The following is a 19308-nucleotide window of genomic DNA, read 5'->3' as shown; positions in this document are numbered from 1 at the left end:
TCTAGGCCACACACAAACTGGTCTCCAAGGGCCTGTAGTTGGTGTTAGAATGCTGTTATTATGTGGTCTGATTGGTTTAGTAAAGAATTATCTCCAGTAAAACCATGTAACATAATAGTCTTTGCTCTCCCACATGGGAGCTACTTCTGCTTGACTGAGCAAGACGTTTCTTGAAGAAGTAATAATGCACTTGCTCTTGCCAAAACATAACATTAAATGAAGTGTGTCGTCATGTACGTTTTTGTTGCGTATCAATTCTTGTTCATTTAAACGTTCACTTAAAGTCCTCCACTATAGTGTTAAAAGCAGTTCAACTAAATATATGATTTCTTAGCAATATATTTAAAATAAAGTTCTTGTGTTGTATTGAAAGCCATTTTAAAGCAGTAGGGAACTATTTGGAAAATGTAAGTTTTCATAAATGTGAAGTGTTGCTGAACTTTCCAGATGCCAGTTTAATTGCCAGCCAGTACAAGTCATAGCAGTTTAAGGTTTGTCTTGCACTGTGTTGAATGCTTTGGATGTGATGCTTTCCCTAGTCACTTTGACTTTAAAAGATTGCTGAGATAGTTCAATAGTTCACATGAACAGTTTCCTAAATAGTACTAACTTGGTTGGCTTTTGCTATGTTCAGAACTTTGTAGCCTTGCTCTACAGATTAGTCCTTGCTGTGTAACTGGAACTGTAAGGACTTGCTACACTTGTTGAGGACTTCTCTTTAACTGCTTTTTGGGTTTTGTTATTTTGGCTCTGCTCAACAGAGCCCTACAAAAGCTTGACTGTTTCACCTTTAGATTGCTTTATAAGCATTGAGTAAATGCACCAAAATATGTAATTTTTTGTTTGGGTGATGAAAGGAGGAAGAAAGGAATTGAGAAGGGATGGTGCTTCTCTCCAGATGTGATGATTAGAGATATGATTGCTATGGGGCAGAGCCCCACACAATAGAAGTCATAGGAGGATGAGGCTGACATGGGGAAGATGAGGCAGCCTGGCTTTGTTCCGACACTCCTGCAGTCACACAGCGTGCCTGAGTCAGTCATAGGCTTCTCCTGAGCTGCAATGGACTCCACCCTGTGCAGCCCCCATGGCTTCAGTGTAATTGCAGAGGTGTCGCCAGGGGCATGTATGAAGCAAATGAGGATGCAGATGATGTCTTGAGCTTAAACCAGAGATAATGGTTTCATGGAAGTAAATAATTTGGTCTGTATGTTTACTTCCCAGTGCATCACATAGCAGGCATATGATGCTAGATGGATGTACGCTAGATGATTTTTAGGTCCCTTCCAACCCAAACCATTCTGTGGTTGTATGGAAAAGGCCAGAGTTGTGTCTCAGGACCGAAGCCAACTTCAGGGTTTTCAGCCTTAAATTGCACATTTAAATTCAGCAGAGTTTGTTACTGTAGACATAGACACCCACCCCCAGTATTACAGATGACCTCCCATCTCTTTTCATACTAGAATCCTACTTTAAAATTAACCAGGAAGCCTTGCAATGGCATTGTTTTGACTGCTTCTTCCTCTTTCAAATCAGTTTAATCAAGGCAATAAGTAAAAAAGCAGGCAGAAGAAGTTGTCTCCTAGAAACAAGTGCTGTAAACCAGCTGAACAGAAACACTGTGGCCCCATGTGGGAGCAGTGGCTGGCCCTGAGGAGCTCAGGGCTGGATGGCACTAGCTGCATCTCCCAGGGGCTACCTCCCAGGCACTGCAGCTCCTAGCACTATTCCCTGCAGCACTGTGCTCAGGTACCAGCATCCACGTTGCTAGTCTTGGTCCTCGAGGGCAAAGCAGAGCTCAGCTCTGAATTCACGCTGCTTTTTAAAATGATGGCTGTGTCAGCATCTGTTCTATAGGAGGGACTTCCAGCAGACCTTTCAGTCAGGTATTTAGCTGCCAGAAATGGTGGGCTTAGATCAAGGACACTGAGTGCACATAACATTAATATTTTGCGTATCTTGTAAGTGCCAAATTAACATGAAGTTGTTCGTTATTACATAGTAGATTAAATAACTTGTTTCCCCTGATTTGCAATTCAATGAATATCTAATTGGTCTATAAACAGATTGATTAATGGGTACAGACATTATTACATAGATCCAAGGCAAAACTGTTAGCATGGTTTTAAGAAAGGAATAGAATAGGTTTGTTGATGGTTTATAATTCAAAATTATATACTGCTATTGCAACCATACATTAAATTCATTGTACGTTCATTTAGCTTTTTGTAGCTGTGAAAAATAGTCCATCTTGGCTGAAAACCAGTTTTAAATATCTTGATCATGAGAATTGTCTGCAAGTGGTTTAATGACAGTTCTGAGCACACTTTGCACTGCAGAGCTATAAATTTATATATTGAGCTCATAAACATAACAACACAATTACATTGCCACTGCAGCAATGAACATTTCTCTGTACTCTTTCAGTAGAGGATTAGCTTATTGTACTTGAGGAGACTGAATTTCAGGTAAGTTTAATAAAGCCTAATTTGCATGGTTGAGAACAATCCAAGATAGTATGTAAATAAATCAAAAAGAAGTGATTTGGGGAGAGGTAATAATTCCTTCTAAAAGATGTCTTTGGCAAAGAAAATACTGTGATACCAGCCATATTGAAGTAATTGGTTTGTAGTTTCCCCATTTGCCTGAGTTTACGTGCACAATTATAATGCAAATCTTATTGCATATGCAGTGAGCTTTGAGCTGGGTCTGCATTACAAAATCTTTCAGTATTGCTCATAGTTAAGAGTACAGGAAAAATCAGACCTCATAGTCTGTTTACCTGTGTCGGGAAAACCTGGCATAGACGTTGTGTTAACAGAAGAGTGTTCTGTGTTAACAGAAGAGTGCTTTGTCAAGCTTACTTTAGGTCTGCTGAGAAGGGGAAATGAGAAAGTGGCTTATACCACCAGAGGGCTATACCAGCCTTGCTGTCCTGGCTTAGCTAGGGGAGCAAAAGCTGTTACCTGTGTTTGGTGTAGAGGAGCCTTCAGGCATCACTGAAGCAAGAGAGATTTCAGGCAGTTTGCTCTTTCATTAATGGGGTGTCTAGAGGGGATGTGGTACAGCTTGCAAGTTTGTGCTATACTTATGCTCTGCAAGTTCAGTCAGACAGCTACCAGCGAGCATGTGGTTTCTTTCCTTCCTCCTTGCATGGGGTATTTGATACTTGTGGGAAATGTGCCCTTAGTAACTGAAAAGTTTCTGTTTTCTGAAAGATAATATATTAAATGAATACTTGCATGAATCACAGATACAAGATTGTGATTGCTGGGCATGTTGGGTCTTCTCAAGGGTGAGTTAGTATCTAAGGGTTGCAGGCTGTTTAATGTTGTTTCTGAGCCACAACCCTACCTCCTCTCCCCATGTGAACTGAGCCTTGAGGGTCTTTGGCCTTCTGGATGAGGAGCTGAGAACAGGCATCTCTGAGGATGAGCACTGACTCACAAGCACTGATGGTGGGCTGTATACATATGGTGCAGAGCTGCTCAGAGACTGGAGTTGCATCGTGTTGCTGTGAAGGAGGGGTCCTGTTGGAGGTGAGAGAGTGTTAGATGAATCTGTAAATGTATGGAATGATAAAAAGACTCAGAAATGCAGGAAAGGTTGTGATGAAGAAGTGCAGGAGGTTGGAAATTCCAGATTAAATCACAGATATCAATTTCATTTGCTAAATCATCACATCCACTTAATGGATGTGGTCCTCATCATGCCTGCCAGTCCTGCTTGTGTTTGTGGGCAGCAGTACCACCTTGTGCACCAAAATGAATTTGTCCATCTTGCATAAAGCTGCTTGAGTGTTGCATCTGCAAGTCTCTGGATGTTTCCTATTCAAGCCAAGAGGATTAAAAATAAGTACCACAGTCATACTCATCCAAAACCATAGTGGAGAAGATAGTTAATGTTGCCTATTTATATTTAGAATAAAGTATGTTCATTACAGCAGTTCTCCCATAAATGAGAAGTGACAATTCAATTGAGTCTTTTGAGGCAGAGAGGAGAAATTTGCCTCTTCCACTTGTTACTCATTTGTATTTTCTACCAGCTGTGGACATAGCAGGTAAAGAGGCTAACTTGTAGCCTGGTCGAACCAGTTTTTCTGAGGGTCTTTTCAGTTACCAGGGAGCTTCTCTCTGGTTTCCATCTTCCTGTTTAGAGCAGAAGCTGTAGTTCTAGCTGTCCTGATTCACCCTGAGAAGTTAAAAAGCCTTTCTTTGCACAGACTGTTGAGCTAAGCGGGGAAAGCTTGGTGCACAGGTTGAAATAAAGGTTGCGAATATCTCCATTTTATGATCTCTGCTTTTTCCTGGCCTCATCTCCTTTAAATGTTGTGTCTACTCTTGCTATTGAAATGAAGCTGCTTTTTGGCCAGATGTGCAAGACTTTGAGACCAAGATAACAAAGTTTCTGACTCTTCTGCAGACTGTATTTGCTTGCAGGGAAGGACATCTTAAGTCCTCTGGAGGTTTTCGGTTTTCTCATTGCAGCTCAGCTGGGCAAAATACACAGTCAGGTCCAGAAAAGTTTTGGAGAAGATGGAGCTGTGCTAAGCAGTGAAAGGAAATGATGTGGACTTTGCCAGTGAATAGTAGACATCTCATCAAATTAGGTATAATTTCATCCACGCCCAGAGTTCAGACTTACAACAAAGATTTGGTGATAGTGTTTTCCACCCATCACCTGAGACATTCAGTATATTTTCTTTGGTTTAAGTTGGGACCATTTTTGCATTATCGTTGCAGAAGGTATATAGCAGTCTAAGATGTGAGCAGTCCCCATGAGCTTGCTTCTGCCCCTCTTCACCATCAGAGGTTAATGCCCCAGAGCTGAGCTGGAAGAAGAGAATGTGTGGTAGCCTTCATCTCTGTCATGGCAGTGTCATACACTGTAATTAAGTCACTGTTGATGGTACTTTGAGGTTAATTGTGAAACGTTGCACAGACACAGATTAAGGAATTCTCAAAGTTTCATTCTGCCTGGCGAGTTCTAGGGCTTAATCACCTCTGACCTTGGAGACCAACATCTCCATTGCGTTAGCTAGGTCTATATTTAAATAGATCTAAGTGCAAATTTTGGTTTAGTTTTCCCAAATATATAAGGAGTGTTCATTAATATGCTGCAGGAGCACCACAACTTTAGACTTGAATCTAGAGAAGGCCTAAGTGCTATACAGAGGCTGGCATGTGAAGGGTTGATCTAAGCTAGAGCCTCTATGCTATTATCATGTAAGAATAAAAGAGCTAAAATGCCATGAGAATAATGTAAAAGTAGGCATATTTGGGATCCTCTGACCTCACAGATGCCAGATGTGCTGACTTTGGAAAACTCTTCAAAGAGAGCTTGAATTCTGCGTATATACTTCTCATTCTCAGGAAAATCAAGAGAATATATAGTGTGTGTGTGTGTGTGTGTAAAATAAATATAAATACATTTATATATTTGGGAATAGAACAGCTGTTTCTGTTTCTCCTTCATCTGCTTACGAAAGTGTTACACGTTCTTTCCATTATGCTGATGCTGTAGCTTAGGTCAGAGAATAAAAGTATGCTAGGGCCTTGGTAAATGCTCACCCCATGGCTTTAGCTGTTTTCAGGATTAACTGGCGTATATATCAGACAGAATAATCATGTCGTTGGTATCATTCCCTTTCTTGGTTTTCAACCTAAAAATGTTATTTCTTCTTTCCCCACACATGGAACCGTTTTCAGCTTTTAGTTCCAGATGTTTACAGATAAGCTTTCCATAGTCTGAGCTCAAAATCAATATCAGCTGGAATTTTAAATGTAGGGTTAATTTCAAACTTCATTGGGTCACAAGTTCTTTAAATAGTCTTCTCCTGCAGAGAGCTGTTGTGCTTGTTTGGGGTCTTTTCTGCAGTTTTCTTTCTTCCTCAAACATTACGTTCTCGGCTTATTTTCCAGAAACATCTTTTGTCTCTCTTCCACGGAGAGGATGGATTTAAGTATGCCGTGCCACCATCCTCTTTTACAAGAACTTTGAGTGCTTGCACCATTTTTAAACATAGCTGATTGTCCCATTGAGCTACTAATATCTTCTGTAATTGATATTGTTGTATTTGTAATCCCTATTCCCTTCTGCAAAGCGTAGTAACTTCTCTCTGAGAGCTGGTAGTTGTGCACTGACTTCAGATACGAACTGGTTTATGGAGTTATTACCACCTCACAACTGTGGCTCACAGTTCTTTCAGTTGTGCTGATGCATCTGGTTTTAGAATTGAATCACTGAATCACATTAATTGGGGGGGGAAGTCATTTAAAAAGGGATCATCTCAATGATGCAATTTGTGTCGCAGCTACACAAATAGGTTTATCAGCACAATTGAGAAGGAGGCAGATTGCACGGGGAGGATTAGAAATAGCAGCTGGGGCAGCAAGCTTGTAGAGGGAAAATTGCTCAATTATTGTTAGAGGAGCTGAGCTGTTTCCTTTGTTTTCTGTTGTTAGAGCTGCCTTCCTGCCCCACCTCTGCCTTCTTCCCCTGGTTTAGGTCAGTTCTGTTTTATTTGTTTCAAGTCTTTTGTCACAAAGAATTGGAAGTGTTCGTCTTATACGTGAAGGTGTTTGGTTTCCAGATTGTTGTGACAGCAAAGTGACTTCTGACTCCGGACGCAGCGACAACAGTGGCTCTCCTGATTCTCTTCCATGCCTTCTATTGGGAAAGTTTAAGGACAAATGTGCTTAGATTGAGCTAATATTTATATGCTGAGGGTCGGGGAATTTCATCTGGGTTAGTTCTTTGTGGTGTGCGAGAGAAATAGCAGATAGCACAGTTTGCTATTAATTTGAAGGCCAATTAAAAGTAGAGCATTTCCTTCAGCTGTAGCTCTGGGTGCCTTCTGGTGCAGAAGATGGGATGATGTGTCTGTGTTCTCTGTTAGTGTCAGGGTTTCATTCGTGCCAGTGTTGCACAGCGTTCTCTGAAGACTGACAGTTACCAGGTTCATTTACCTGTGGAAGATCATTCACACATCCTTGTTCTGACCACTTCAAAGGTGATAGACTAGGACAAATAGACTTGCAATAAGGAAAAAAAAAAGAAGAGAAATAAAAAGAAGGTTTTTAACTATTTCCCCCCAAACTTAATGGCTCTAGGGAGAAAAAAAACTCTCAGAAATCATTCTGTGAAGGTGCTAGGAAGCGTGCTGCAAGTACATGAAAGGCATGAGTTATCCAGAGTGAAATACCATCTGTCTGTCATATGGCTAATCAGAGACAGCAATTCTTCCTGAGCTTTTTCCTTGGAAAGAGTCAGAAAAAAGTAACCCAAATTTACTCTGTTTGAAGTTCTCTTAGCATGTATCATGGTTTACTTGCTGTGGACCATGAACTCCGAGAGTCTGGGCTTTGTGCTGATATTTTACTACCAAAGAACAAAGCTTACAAAGGAGGAAACAATCCCCTCAGAAAGAATGCCATGTGTGCACTGTTTCCACACTTAAGATGTTTAGCTGTGGTTTGTTTTGGACTGCAGTCTTCTTTTTGGCTTGTTAATCTCCAATGACAATCAGTTTCTTTCAAAAGGTTCTCTTTTATTTGCCAACCAGCATTTGAAAAGCGGGTCTCATTTTAAACTGTTGGTACAGAACATCAGACACTTGAGAACTGTCATTATTACAGGTATCATGTTAAATCGTCATGTTTCTGAGAACAGTTTGTGTGCAGAATGTTTGTTCATTCATTTGTTTGTTTTACTGTTCCTCTGGAATGAATATACTTGAGCTGCCCTTGGACTGGTCCTTATGAATCAAACAGTGTGGTGGTATTCAGTTTGGGGAGGGTTCTCTTGTCTTTTTCTTTCTTTTTTACTAATGGGAAATTGCATATATACAATTGTATCATACGTGTGTCTGCAATATAGATAAATGTGGAAGGAAAAGGTCACGCGTCTCTCAAAAAAACAAGTTCTAACACAAGCACGCAATGCTAAAGGATAATCACACTTTGAGGAATATCAACATTTTAGCTCCCCCCCCCCCAAAAAAAAAAAAAGCACAGTGATATAAAACTTACTTATCTGCACTCAGAAGGCCAGTGTGTTTCCTAAATAGAAATTGGCCAAAGAGGTGTGCAAAAGAACTGCATCTGGTGGCTGGAAGACTTTGACAAGTTCCTTTTTTGGTGGGGGTTTAGATTCATAACCTTAGCTGGAATCTGAAAAAAGTACAATAAAGTTGGAGGACTCACTTTGAAAACCAGCTAAAAGTATCATTGGATGTTTGTCTGCAAAACAGTTGTGGTGATAATGAGAACTTACTTCTCCTCAGCTGTGGTACATAACTGACTCACAACTCTGCGTTCCCTGCAGTATAAGATGGGACGGGTTCACATAAACCACTGCCAGGATTGCTCTTATCCTTAGTGCTTGAATCACCAATGCAGTCAAAGTAATTAAAATCATATTTGTCAAGAATTTCTATGAGAAACAAATACCCACCAAAAAAACATAGTTTTGTGACATTATTTAAACACAACTTGTATTTAAAGTATTAGGAAAGATTACAGTCTAAGTTATTGATGCTTTGTATGAAGACTGGAATTGCTAGACATGCCACGATTAATTTTATACATATTTGCAGTGAAAATGTGGTTTAGCTTTTGTATTTCATTCTGCCATTATGCATTAAATATTGCTGCAAAGGAACTTCATTTTTCTTTTTAACTAATTTTTCCCAAGAAGAGCGATTTCTTGTGTCCAGATAGTTCTGAACTACTTAAATTTGTATTAGCGCGGGTCATAAGAGAAAAAGTAAATGCATCTTACAGTTGAGACTCCTGTTATATCCAATGTCCTTTGGTTTGTGTCTGCAGTAGCACCTAACTCAATGAGGGCTGTTGGTGTGCTAATGTAAAGAGTGTTCCATTTAATTCTTTTCTAAAATGTGTTCTTCCTAGATCTACCGACAAGACTGTGAAACCTTTGGCATGGTAGTGAAGATGCTAATTGATAAAGATCCGTCATTGGAGAACTCCATTCAGTTTGCCCTGAGGCAGAATTTGCATGAAATAGGTGAACGGTGTATAGAAGAACTCAAACATTTCATTGCTCAGTACGATGCTGCCAATCAAGATCTATCCGAATCCTTCAAAGAAGGCTCATACTAAGGACAGAAATATGCTTTAGATCCTCTTCATTGTGTATGCCATAATACATAAATCTGCTTTTTTGCTGGGAAGGAGATCTTGCTGGGGATTTGAACCCAAGGCCTGCGCTCCTTTGTAGTAGCTCAGGTGGCTATATCGTGTTCACTGTGGTCTCCACAATTGTATTCTTCCTACCTGTACTTGTTGACATATATTCCTTTGAAAGGATGTCCTTTTCAAAAATGCTGGAAAGTGACAAACTATTTTTAAAGCCTTTACACAGTTACCTAGGAACAACTGTTCAGTCCAATGTATGTACACTTATGTTTTGATGTTTATAAGTGTAACTTCATACACTGTATTTTTTATTAAAGTAACAAAAAGCAGTTCTTCATTCTTCAACTAACACAGAAAGAAGTCTTGTTTTCATACATACCATAGGAAGGGAAGACTCGCAAAATTGGTAGCAGCTATGATTTAACTTATTTATTATAGTTTAATTTTAAACTTCAGATTCATTCTGTAAAATTGCACTAGGGGTTATCTCTAGTCTCTGACTGCCAGAGCAATGCTACTTGGTGTAAGTGCTGTACTTGTGTTCTAATTGCAGATTCTGCAAGTGCTGTTTAAATGTTGGTGTTTTCCATGTCATGAGTCATTTCTAGTGAGCAGTATTCAAAGAATCATAGGTGCTGGAGGTTGGAAGGGACCACTGGGGGTCATCTAGTGCAAACCCCCTGCTCAGGCAGGGTCACCTAGAGCACATTGCTCAGGACTATGTCCAGGTGGCTCTTGAATATCCCCAGGGAAGGAGACTCCACAGCCTCTCTGGCCAGCCTACTTCAATGCTCAGTAAAGAAGTTATTCATGTTCAGATGAAACTTCCTGGGGTCTACTTTATGCCCATTGCCTCTCATTCTGTCACTTGGCATCACCAAGAAGAGTCTGGCCTTATCTTCTTGATACCCTCCCTTCAGATACTTACATGCACTGATCTGATCCCCTGAGTCTTCTCTAGGCTGAACAGTTCCCTCAGTCTTCCCTCATATGATAGATGCTCCAGACCCTTCATCATTCCCATATACCTTCATTGGACTTGCTCCTGGAGCTTCATGTCTCTTTTGTACTGGGAAACCCAGAACTGGACACAATAATCAAGGTGAGGCCTCACCAGGGGTGAGTAGAGGGAGGATTACCTCCCTCAGCCTGCTGGCAGTGCTATTCCTGGTGCAGCCCAGAATACCATTGGCCTTCTTGGCCACAGGGGCACATGGCTGGCTTATGGACAACTTATGCATCAGGACCCCCAGGTCATTCTCTGCAGAGCTGCTTCCCATCAGGTCAGCACCCAGCCCGTACTGGTACCTGGGGTTATTTCCAGTTTACCTTTGGTGAATCCATGCTGACTGCTCCTGATAGCTGCCTCGTCTTCCACATGCGTTCCACATGCCTTCCATGTGGCCTCCAGGATGAGCCATTCCATCACCAGGGATTGAGGTGAGGTTGATCGGTCTGTAGCTCCCAGGCTTCTCCTTCTTGCCATTATTGAAGACTGGGGTGACATTTGCTTTCTTCCAGTCCTCAGGCGCCTCTCCTGATTGCCATGACCATTCAAAGATGATCAAGAGTAGCCTAGTAATAAGGTGTGCCAGCTCCCTCAGCACTCAGGGGGGTGCATTCTGTCAGAGCCCATGGACTTGCACATGTCATGTTTGTCTAAATGATCTCTAGTCCTTCTCAATCAAGGGAAGGACTTGCTCTCTCCAGACTTTCTCCCTCATCTCCTGAGTCAAGGACTCCTGGGGGCTGACCTTGGCATTGAAGACTGAAACAAGGCATTCAGTGTTTCTGCATCCTCTGTCACCAGGGGAATCCCTGCTCCGTTCAGTAGCAGGCTTACATTTTTTCTTAGTTTCCCTTTTATTATTGATGTATATGAAGAATCCTTTCTTCTTGTCCTTGACATCCTTAGCCAGATATTATTCCAAAAGAGCCTTGGTTCTCCTTGTCGCATTTCTGCATACCCTGACAGCATCCCTATATTCTTCCCAGGTGGCCTGTCACTGCTTCCACCTCCTGTGTATTTCCTGCTTGTGTTTGAGTTTTATGGAGGGTGAATTCTATTTTTTTGTTACTATTTGCTACTAAATGTTTCCTTTGTTATGTTTTTGGCTGCACCTTACAGAGGATAACTGCAGGTAAGCACTGAGGAGGGAAAGGTCCCTTCTACTCTCTCTTGCCTCCCCCCTTGAACCTACTCACCACTCCTCATCCATCAGTTTTCACAATCAGGAGGCTGTGTGTAATCTTTATTTCTGGCATCAAGAAGGAGCAGGAATTCAGGGGGACAAGGAAAGCGAGGAGGATCATCTCTTTAGGAACTCCAAGTTGCTTTGGATTAGGTATAATGTCAAGTTGAACTGTAAGGCCCCAAATTCATCATCATTGCAAACCTAGGTGGTTCTGAATAATGTCTGGCATCACTATTGACATGATAGAGTGATTATAGTTGGTTGAGTGGTTGGAGAGGGTCAGATGGCTGCCAGTGCTACTTTTCAGAGGTGAAAAATACTTAAGACTCATTGGTGATATCCTGACTGTTGAATTCTCTACAGCTTTACATGTAATAACATTCTGTTTTCTGTGAATGTTTTAGGAAGGGGATAATTTGAGTCATAAACACAAAGAGTTAAGTATAAACATGATTGTTTTGTATACATTTGCATTTAGAAACATGTGAAACTCCGTAAAATGACTTCCAAAGTGCACATTATTTTGAAATGAAAAAGTCATTGAATTCAGCCCCTTTATCAAGAGAGCTTCCAAGGTTTCACCAGAATGGTGTGCAGAAAAGGGAAATAGAAACAATTTTGCACGTACAAGGTATTGTCTGTATCACAGCATCTTACACATGCAAATCTTGATAGCGTATATTAAATATGTATTGCATCAGATTCCTGAGGTGCCCGATTAGCTTTAATGTCGGCAGGGTGTGGTTTCCCAGTTGGCTTTTGTTGGTTTCTACAAGAGTTCACATTGCTCGAAGCAGATGACCTGCAGCTTACCTTGTTGGCACCCGGCATTGTGTGGGCTGCACAATGAGTGGGAATCAGCTCCCGGATCCTACGGGATGCTAATCTGGGGAGGGAGAGAAGGGAAGAGAGGCAACCTGCTGTGGCACAGTAGTCAGATCTGACCCACCCCTCCTGGCAGCAACCTGGTTTGCAAAGATCTGTCATGAAACCACAGGCAAAGTCTTCTCTGAGGCAGAAGCACTTCACTGCTTGTCTACAGGAGTGAGAGCCCCCAGGGTGTTGCATCCAATTTTCTGCTTTGGGTTAGAAATGCTGGTGGAAGAATCCTGAAATTATGTTTAATATATTTTTGATTAAAAGTGTTCGTTATAACTGTACAGTTTGTTAGTCTCCTTTGTTAGAAGCCTCATTAAATTTACTATGCTAAAAGTGTTTGATTTTCAAGTGTCCTTCTGTAAAGACCTAAGTTTACAATTGCAGAATTGAATGATGTCTGGAGGTGGAAGGGTGCCATGAGGATCACCAAGTCCTGCTCCTCACAGGACTACCTAAAACTAAACTGTATGACTAAGAGCATCATCCAGACACCCCTTGAGCTCCGACAGGCCTGGGGCTGTGACCACTTCCCTTGGGGGGCTGGTTCCAGTGATAAGCCACCCTCCCACTAAAGAGCCTTTTCCTAATGTCATAGAATCACAGAACAGTTAGGGTTGGAAAGGACCTTAAGACCATCTAGTTCCAACCCCCCTGCCATGGGCAGGGACACCTCACACTAAACCATATCACCCAAGGCTCTGTCCAACCTGGCCTTGAACACTGACAGGGATGGAGCATTCACTACCTCCCTGGGCAACCCATTCCAGTGCCTCACCACCCTAACAGTAAAGAATTTCCTCTTTATATCCAATCTAAACTTCCCCTGTTTAAGTTTTAACCCATTAGGCCGTATCCTGTCACTACAGTCCCTAATGAAGAGTCCGTTCCCAGCACCTTTATAGGCCCCCTTAATATATATGATACCATCCTCAGCACAAAAAGCTGCAGGAAAGGGATGGGGGTAGTTTGCTGTGGCTGCTGTTCTGGGACTGGCTGGGTGTCAGTTGGCTGAGGGGGGGGGGGTGTTATCATTTTGGGGGGGGTTTGTGGGGTTTTTTTGTGTGTGTGTTTTGTTGTTGTTTTGGGCTTTTTACTTTCCCTATTAAACTGTCTTTACCTAGATCCAAGTTTTCTCACTTTTTGAGTTCTCTCCCCCATCCCACTGCAGGGTACTGCGTGAGCAGCTGTGCGGTGCTTAGGTGCCTATAAGGTTGTAAGCTCCACTTGGAATACAGATACTACTTCTAATAATACAAACCAGAATTTACAGCTTTGGTGACTGTATCTGGGTCTGTGCTGGTAGCAGACCCTATATCCCATACCTGTCTGTATAGCTGAAGTGGAAGAATCCATTAGAAACATTTCTCATGAGAAGTGGTCAAAAATAATGAAGTAGAAATTGTTTATGTCAAGCTGAAAAAAAACGAGACTAAGCCATATTGGCAGCTTTAAACTTAGTGACACTTTTACAGTGGATAAAAATACAAGTTTGCCTCTGGTTCATTGCACGTGGTTACAGCTACCTGTTAGTCTTCCCCTGCACCTGAATGAGTCCAAGTCCATTCCTCAGCAAAACAAAGCTTTCTGAATGTTTTCCAATGCACTTAGTGGCTTGTGGTCCTGCAGCCCAGCCTGTGTAAGGGAGATGGATGTGCCACCCTGTAGAGGTACCTGAACTGGCTCTGAACAAGCTGCTTAACCACTAGAACCCAACCCCACCAGCACACTGCTCCCCAGGGCACTGCGCTGTGAGTGTGCTCACTTGGTTGGAGCTCATGCCTGGGGCTGGAGGCATTGCTGCTGTGTAAGGGAGAGCAGCACCAAGCATGGGGGATTTAGCACCCCTTGCACAGTCAAATGTGCCTCTCACTTGTTCTGTGAGTAAACCAGAGGACAAGGAGAGGCCCTTACCCACTGCTGAAGCTTCCAGCTGAGAGCTAACAATAAACAGTGGTGGGAGGCATCGCTGTTTACATCACTCATTTTGAAGTACCCAGAGCCCTTTCAGGAGCAGAGTTCACAGTGCCCCAGCAGCAACACCTCTAGCCTTAAGTTTGGGTTTTGTATAAGGTCATGGGTGAGAGATACATCTTTCAGCTCATCTATTCTGAGGTCTAGAGGAAGGGAATGTGAAAGTTAACTCTGGAGCTAGTTTAGACACACTTAAGAGATCGATGTTGTATAGTCCATTTTGTTTTAAGCAGAAAGTATTAAGAAGGAACTAAACATCTATGGAGAACCTTTATCACTTAATAAAACAGTGCACTTTGGGAGGTTACATACGCTGTATCTCGGGATTAGGTGTAATAACTACAGGTAGAGGTATTTCTCCATGAGACAGCTATATGCTGCAAAAAGGACACAGCAGTAGGGCCACTGTATTTTGTTTCTGAAGATCCTTGTTCTGTTTATTTGGAAATGCAGGAAATAATGGAAGGTCCCAGGCATTGAGCATCCTTCCAATACCTAGAGGGGGACTATAAGAAAGCTGGAGACGGATGTTTGACAAGGGTTTGCAGTGATAGGACAAGCAGGGAATGGCTTTAAACTGACAGGAGGGAGATTTAGATTAGACATTGGTAAGAAATTCTTAATTATGAGGATCATGAGACACTGTCACAGGTTGCCCAGAGAAGCTGTGGCTGCCCCATCCCTGGAATGGTTGGACACGGCTTTGAGCAACATGGTCCAGTGGAAGGTGCTCCTGCCCATGGCACGGGGATTGGGACTTTAAGGTCCCTTCCAACCCAAACCATACTGTGCTTCTATGGTCCTATATTATGGACCTGGTATGGTCTAAGTGTTAACAAGTCAGCATCTCTCCTTGAGTGCTGTAAGATGTGGCAGGCTGGTGGTTGTAATATACGTATTTAAGCAGAACAGGCGTTTGGCTGCACGGAAAGCAAATGCTGCCCAAGCCACCACAGCAGCCTGCTGCCTGGAAGCATCCCATGAGCCACGCACTGGCCCATGTGATGGAGTATGACACTATGATCAGTCTTCACAAGACTTGTTTGTGCTAGAAAAGTGACTTAAATGGTGAATACTACCTCTGGGAGTAAAAGATCTTTGCCTATTTTATGCTGAGAAATACAAGCAAGCAACTGCTAGTTAACTTCATTTTCTCCGGTGTAAGCCAATACTCACATGGCAATTCCCTCCCTTACTTGTAGCTTCTTTAATTTCCAAACTTCTACATCCTCAGGAAGGTCAGGCTTAGTTAAATTTGCCAGGCTTTTTTTGGTAAAAACCATCTATTATTTCATTATTTGCCTTTCTTCAGGTGGTCAGAAAACCAATGGGCTTAGCATTTACTGCCTTAACTGGTGGGTGTCTCTATGCATTCAACTAACAAATCTCTGTCCTTCATTTAAAACAGTGGAAATGCATTAGACCTGTAAATAGTTCCTACTCCATAGAGGAGTTCAAAGCAACTTTTGAGGGTACCTACTACCTCACAGTTTTTTGCCAGCCTGCCTTCTAGTACCACCCAGCATCTGTCCCCCTTTTATATGGGAACTTCAGGAACTATTTTGGGGAAACGAAAGGAACAATAACAATAAAAAAAATCCACATCCACAGGAGGTGCATATTTGTTGTACTGATATATTCCAGGCTTGTGTGGTTTTTACATTTATATAGTTTACATTTTGCTTGACCCATAAATAACACTTGCAAGATTAAGAGGGCCATAGAGAGTATTTACATAGCCCCACCATGCATACAGAGCTTTTAATACCTAGTAGACAAAATTAAGCTGTTTTGCACTAAACATTTTTCCATATTTTTCCACTTAAAACCCCTGACTAAAATACAAGCAATATTTCATCCGTAATGCTGCTGTTAAACCCCTAACAAATCTAGTTTGATATTGTAACAAACTTCTTCAAATTCAGGGATATAAAAATATTCAGCTTTTAAAATCTTAACTGTACAATATGTACATTAGTATTTGCACTGTTAAATTATGAATACATTTAAGCCTATGAAATACTACATTATAAATATCAATGTTTTCAATTCAGAATTGCAGCTAATACATTTTAAAACCTGGATGATGCATTTGAAAAGACACAAGTCTGGAGCCTAATCCTTTAAGCCCTTATGAAAATAGTTGTTACGTAAGTAGATTCATTGACTTAAATGGGGTTCCATGCCTGAGCAAAGGACTCCAGCAGTTGTACCTCTCTCCATCACTGCTGAGAGTTAGGGGGGGCACGGCATAAAAGACATTACTGCTCATTGGCAGCTATGTCCAATTCCAGCAGCTGAATTAACATCTTCCTTTCAATAGCCACAAGACACCCCCCCCCACCAAACCCTTAGAGGGATGGAATTCTTAAACAACCATGGAAGAAAAACATGGATGTTAAACGTATAAACCATTTACTGCTGCTTTAGGATATATATCAAGGCCTCAAGGATTTCCACTCCCAGATTCTGGTTTTGCCTCCTTAAATAGTGGACTCTTTGGGAGAGTTTTCCCAAATGAAAATCAACCATAAAATCCAGTTTTTGTAACAGAACCCAGAGGAGGAACAGTGAGCTTTATCAATGAAGAAAGGGCACAGTACAGAGCCTTCTTTTTCTTGGCAGTGAGAAGAAGCCAAAGATCACCCTGTGTGGGTATAGCTACAGCACAGGACTGACAACTTTATTGATTGATCTTTGCTGGATTCCCCCTCTCTGATAATTCAACATAAGTGAACAGTGAGCATAAAATAAAAGGCCTACAAAAAGTCTGTATCGAGAACTGCAGTAATAGCATTTTGACATCTGAAACATAGAACATAAACCTAGCAATATTGGAGCAGATCATCATTTGGCATGGTGACATTTCTGAACGTTACTTGTACAATGTAAACTCTGGCAGGGTTATCATTTACACTGGCAAAGCATTAATTACCTTAGCAACTTGCCTAAGTACAATTATGAATATAAAAAGATGTGGTTCAAACTGTAGCTACAGAGCTGACTGGTCTTCCCAACTGTTACAACAAATTAAGAGATGATGCAATTTTTTCCTTTGTGTCCCCTCTTCTTCTTTGATTTGGTTGTCCTTTGTCCAATATGAGAACTAGATAACGCAGTAGTTGGACCAGAAAGGTCATCTGTATAGTACGGATACCTCAGTGATCGTGGCTGTGGAATTGGCTGTCCTAGAAAATATCCTTCCTCTTCAGAATCAGATGAGGATGATGAAGTTGAGCACCAGGAGTCATCTTCCTCACCGTACAATCCAAAGAATTTATCCACCACCTGATTCCGCAGTGCATAATCAGACCTACTATGTGCATACTGCCCATACAGCTCCGCATTCTGAATATATGCCCGAAGATCACGAGAGCTTCTATTCTGAATGAATTTTTCATGATCCTGAGGGGAGTAATAACGAAATCTCTCTCTTGGAGAGCATCTTCTTTCTGCAGCCAAGTTAAGTGCATTGTCTGAACGAGACTTCCTACTTCTTCTACGATGATGAGGTCGATTTCCACGCTCTTCAAAGTGGTAAACGCGCCTACGAGTCCTTTCACTCATTGGAGGCTGACGTATTTCAAGGTTCTCGTAACTTCCATTATCAATAACGTCATCTGAAAACTTGACTTGCTGAGGTCTAGACTGGGATTTAGATCTTCTCAGTACAGGCACATGCACTGGCTTTTCCTCTGGCAAGACCTTTTCCTGACATAGCTCTGAGCTCAGGCTCTTCAAGGACTCCGTGCTCCGGTGGAGCATTGAAGAATTCAGAGTTCCCATGTTGCTCATCTTCTCGCAGTCCTCTACCTCCAGTTCCTGGAAAGTTTGCAAAGAGTACAAGGATGGCCGTGGTTTGCCTTCTCCATCCATTGAAGCCCCTGTGGTGGGAATGGAGAAAAGAGGAAAAGGAAAATGAAAACACTGTTGAAAAGATAAATATTATAATAAAATATTATCACTAAAGCAGATCTTACTAGTGGGTTTTGGAGCTATTACCAAAAGGATTAGCTTCATAAAGCAGTAAGCTTTGTTTTGCCTTAAAACATTTTAAGTATTAGCTCTGATTACTAAAGAATTCACTAATATTAGAATATCAAGAATCAAAGAAGTTTAATGAGTTTAAACAGCTCTAACACATATACAGCTAAGCCTCTGAGAAGAAAGAATTACTTAACTTTACAGTCCATGCTTGCCATTTTTAAGGATAAAATATTTCATGTTTCTTGTATTGATAAATTGCTTTGCAACACCTCTAGTTTCTCCTCCTCGTGTGCCCCTTGAACCAAACTCCCCATGTCAGCTCCTTTGTTACCACTTGGGCAATACAGCATGTCGTCAGGCCTGAGCTACACAAGTAGCTACAATACTTCAGGTTGTAGGAGGATAGGAATGGAAAGAGGACAGGACAACTTTTAAATGGGTCCCTCATACCTAACTCCCAGGGCTTTTTGTAGGGCAATAGGAAAGGGAAGTTAATACCCACACTCATACATACCAACACACACACACACACACACACACGTATATCTGACTTTTATCCCTTTGGCTAATTTCAATCACATTTGACAGGGAGGTTCACAAAAGCGGATTATCAGTTTCTCTTTAGTCAATGGAGAAAGATAATCTCATAAACCTCATTTCCTACAGCTAAGAAGTTTACCATCCTTTCTGATTTTCTCCATAGTTTTACAAGCAAGGAAATTACCTAAAGTGTTTTGAAGATTAATATTATCCTAGTATTATAATGCAACTTCTTGCACTTAAGGTATGGAAAAAAAAAATGAATTTCGTTTGCTTAAAGCGTGATTTGTATATAACAAATGCATAGTTCAAGACCATTCTTACTCCATTTACCATTATGGATTTCTTTTAATAAGCAAAGAGAATTCAAGAGGAAAGGAGAAGAATTTAAATAGAATGTAAGTAGCAGAAATATATCTTGTAGAAGAATATGTGTATGATAAAAGCAATTGCCTACTTTACATCCATCTCTTGCATGTAAAGTAAGGCATGGAAGGCTTTTTATAAATAACAGATCTGAAAAGTCTTAGCTCAAAATACTCTGCTTTGGCTGACCTCTCCCTCAAAACCATTTCCCC

At 41.4% G+C, this 19308-nt stretch overlaps 2 protein-coding genes across 7 annotated transcripts in view; one reads left to right on the top strand and one right to left on the bottom strand.

The window, feature by feature from the left end:
• The window catches only part of PPHLN1 (periphilin 1), a 71658-nt gene extending 59093 nt beyond the window's left edge, over nucleotides 1-12565 (top strand). For both annotated transcript variants that reach the window (XM_005148041.4, XM_013128774.3), the window contains exon 10: nucleotides 8913-12565. In XM_005148041.4, the coding sequence (XP_005148098.2) occupies nucleotides 8913-9122 (210 nt within the window). In that variant the 3' untranslated portion in view covers nucleotides 9123-12565. The remainder of the gene's footprint in view (nucleotides 1-8912) is intronic.
• A 3257-nt stretch (nucleotides 12566-15822) lies between these two features.
• The window catches only part of PRICKLE1 (prickle planar cell polarity protein 1), a 63996-nt gene continuing 60510 nt past the window's right edge, over nucleotides 15823-19308 (bottom strand). For all 5 annotated transcript variants that reach the window (XM_005148043.3, XM_031048054.2, XM_034063153.1 and 2 more), the window contains exon 8: nucleotides 15823-18087. In XM_005148043.3, coding sequence (XP_005148100.2) covers nucleotides 17234-18087 — 854 coding nt within the window. In that variant the 3' untranslated portion in view covers nucleotides 15823-17233. The remainder of the gene's footprint in view (nucleotides 18088-19308) is intronic.

The sequence above is a fragment of the Melopsittacus undulatus genome, chromosome 5 (genome assembly GCF_012275295.1).
Source record: "Melopsittacus undulatus isolate bMelUnd1 chromosome 5, bMelUnd1.mat.Z, whole genome shotgun sequence".
NCBI lineage: Eukaryota > Metazoa > Chordata > Aves > Psittaciformes > Psittaculidae > Melopsittacus > Melopsittacus undulatus.
The sequence above is the reverse complement of the archived record's forward strand: the minus strand, read 5'-3'. Positions and strand labels throughout refer to the sequence as shown.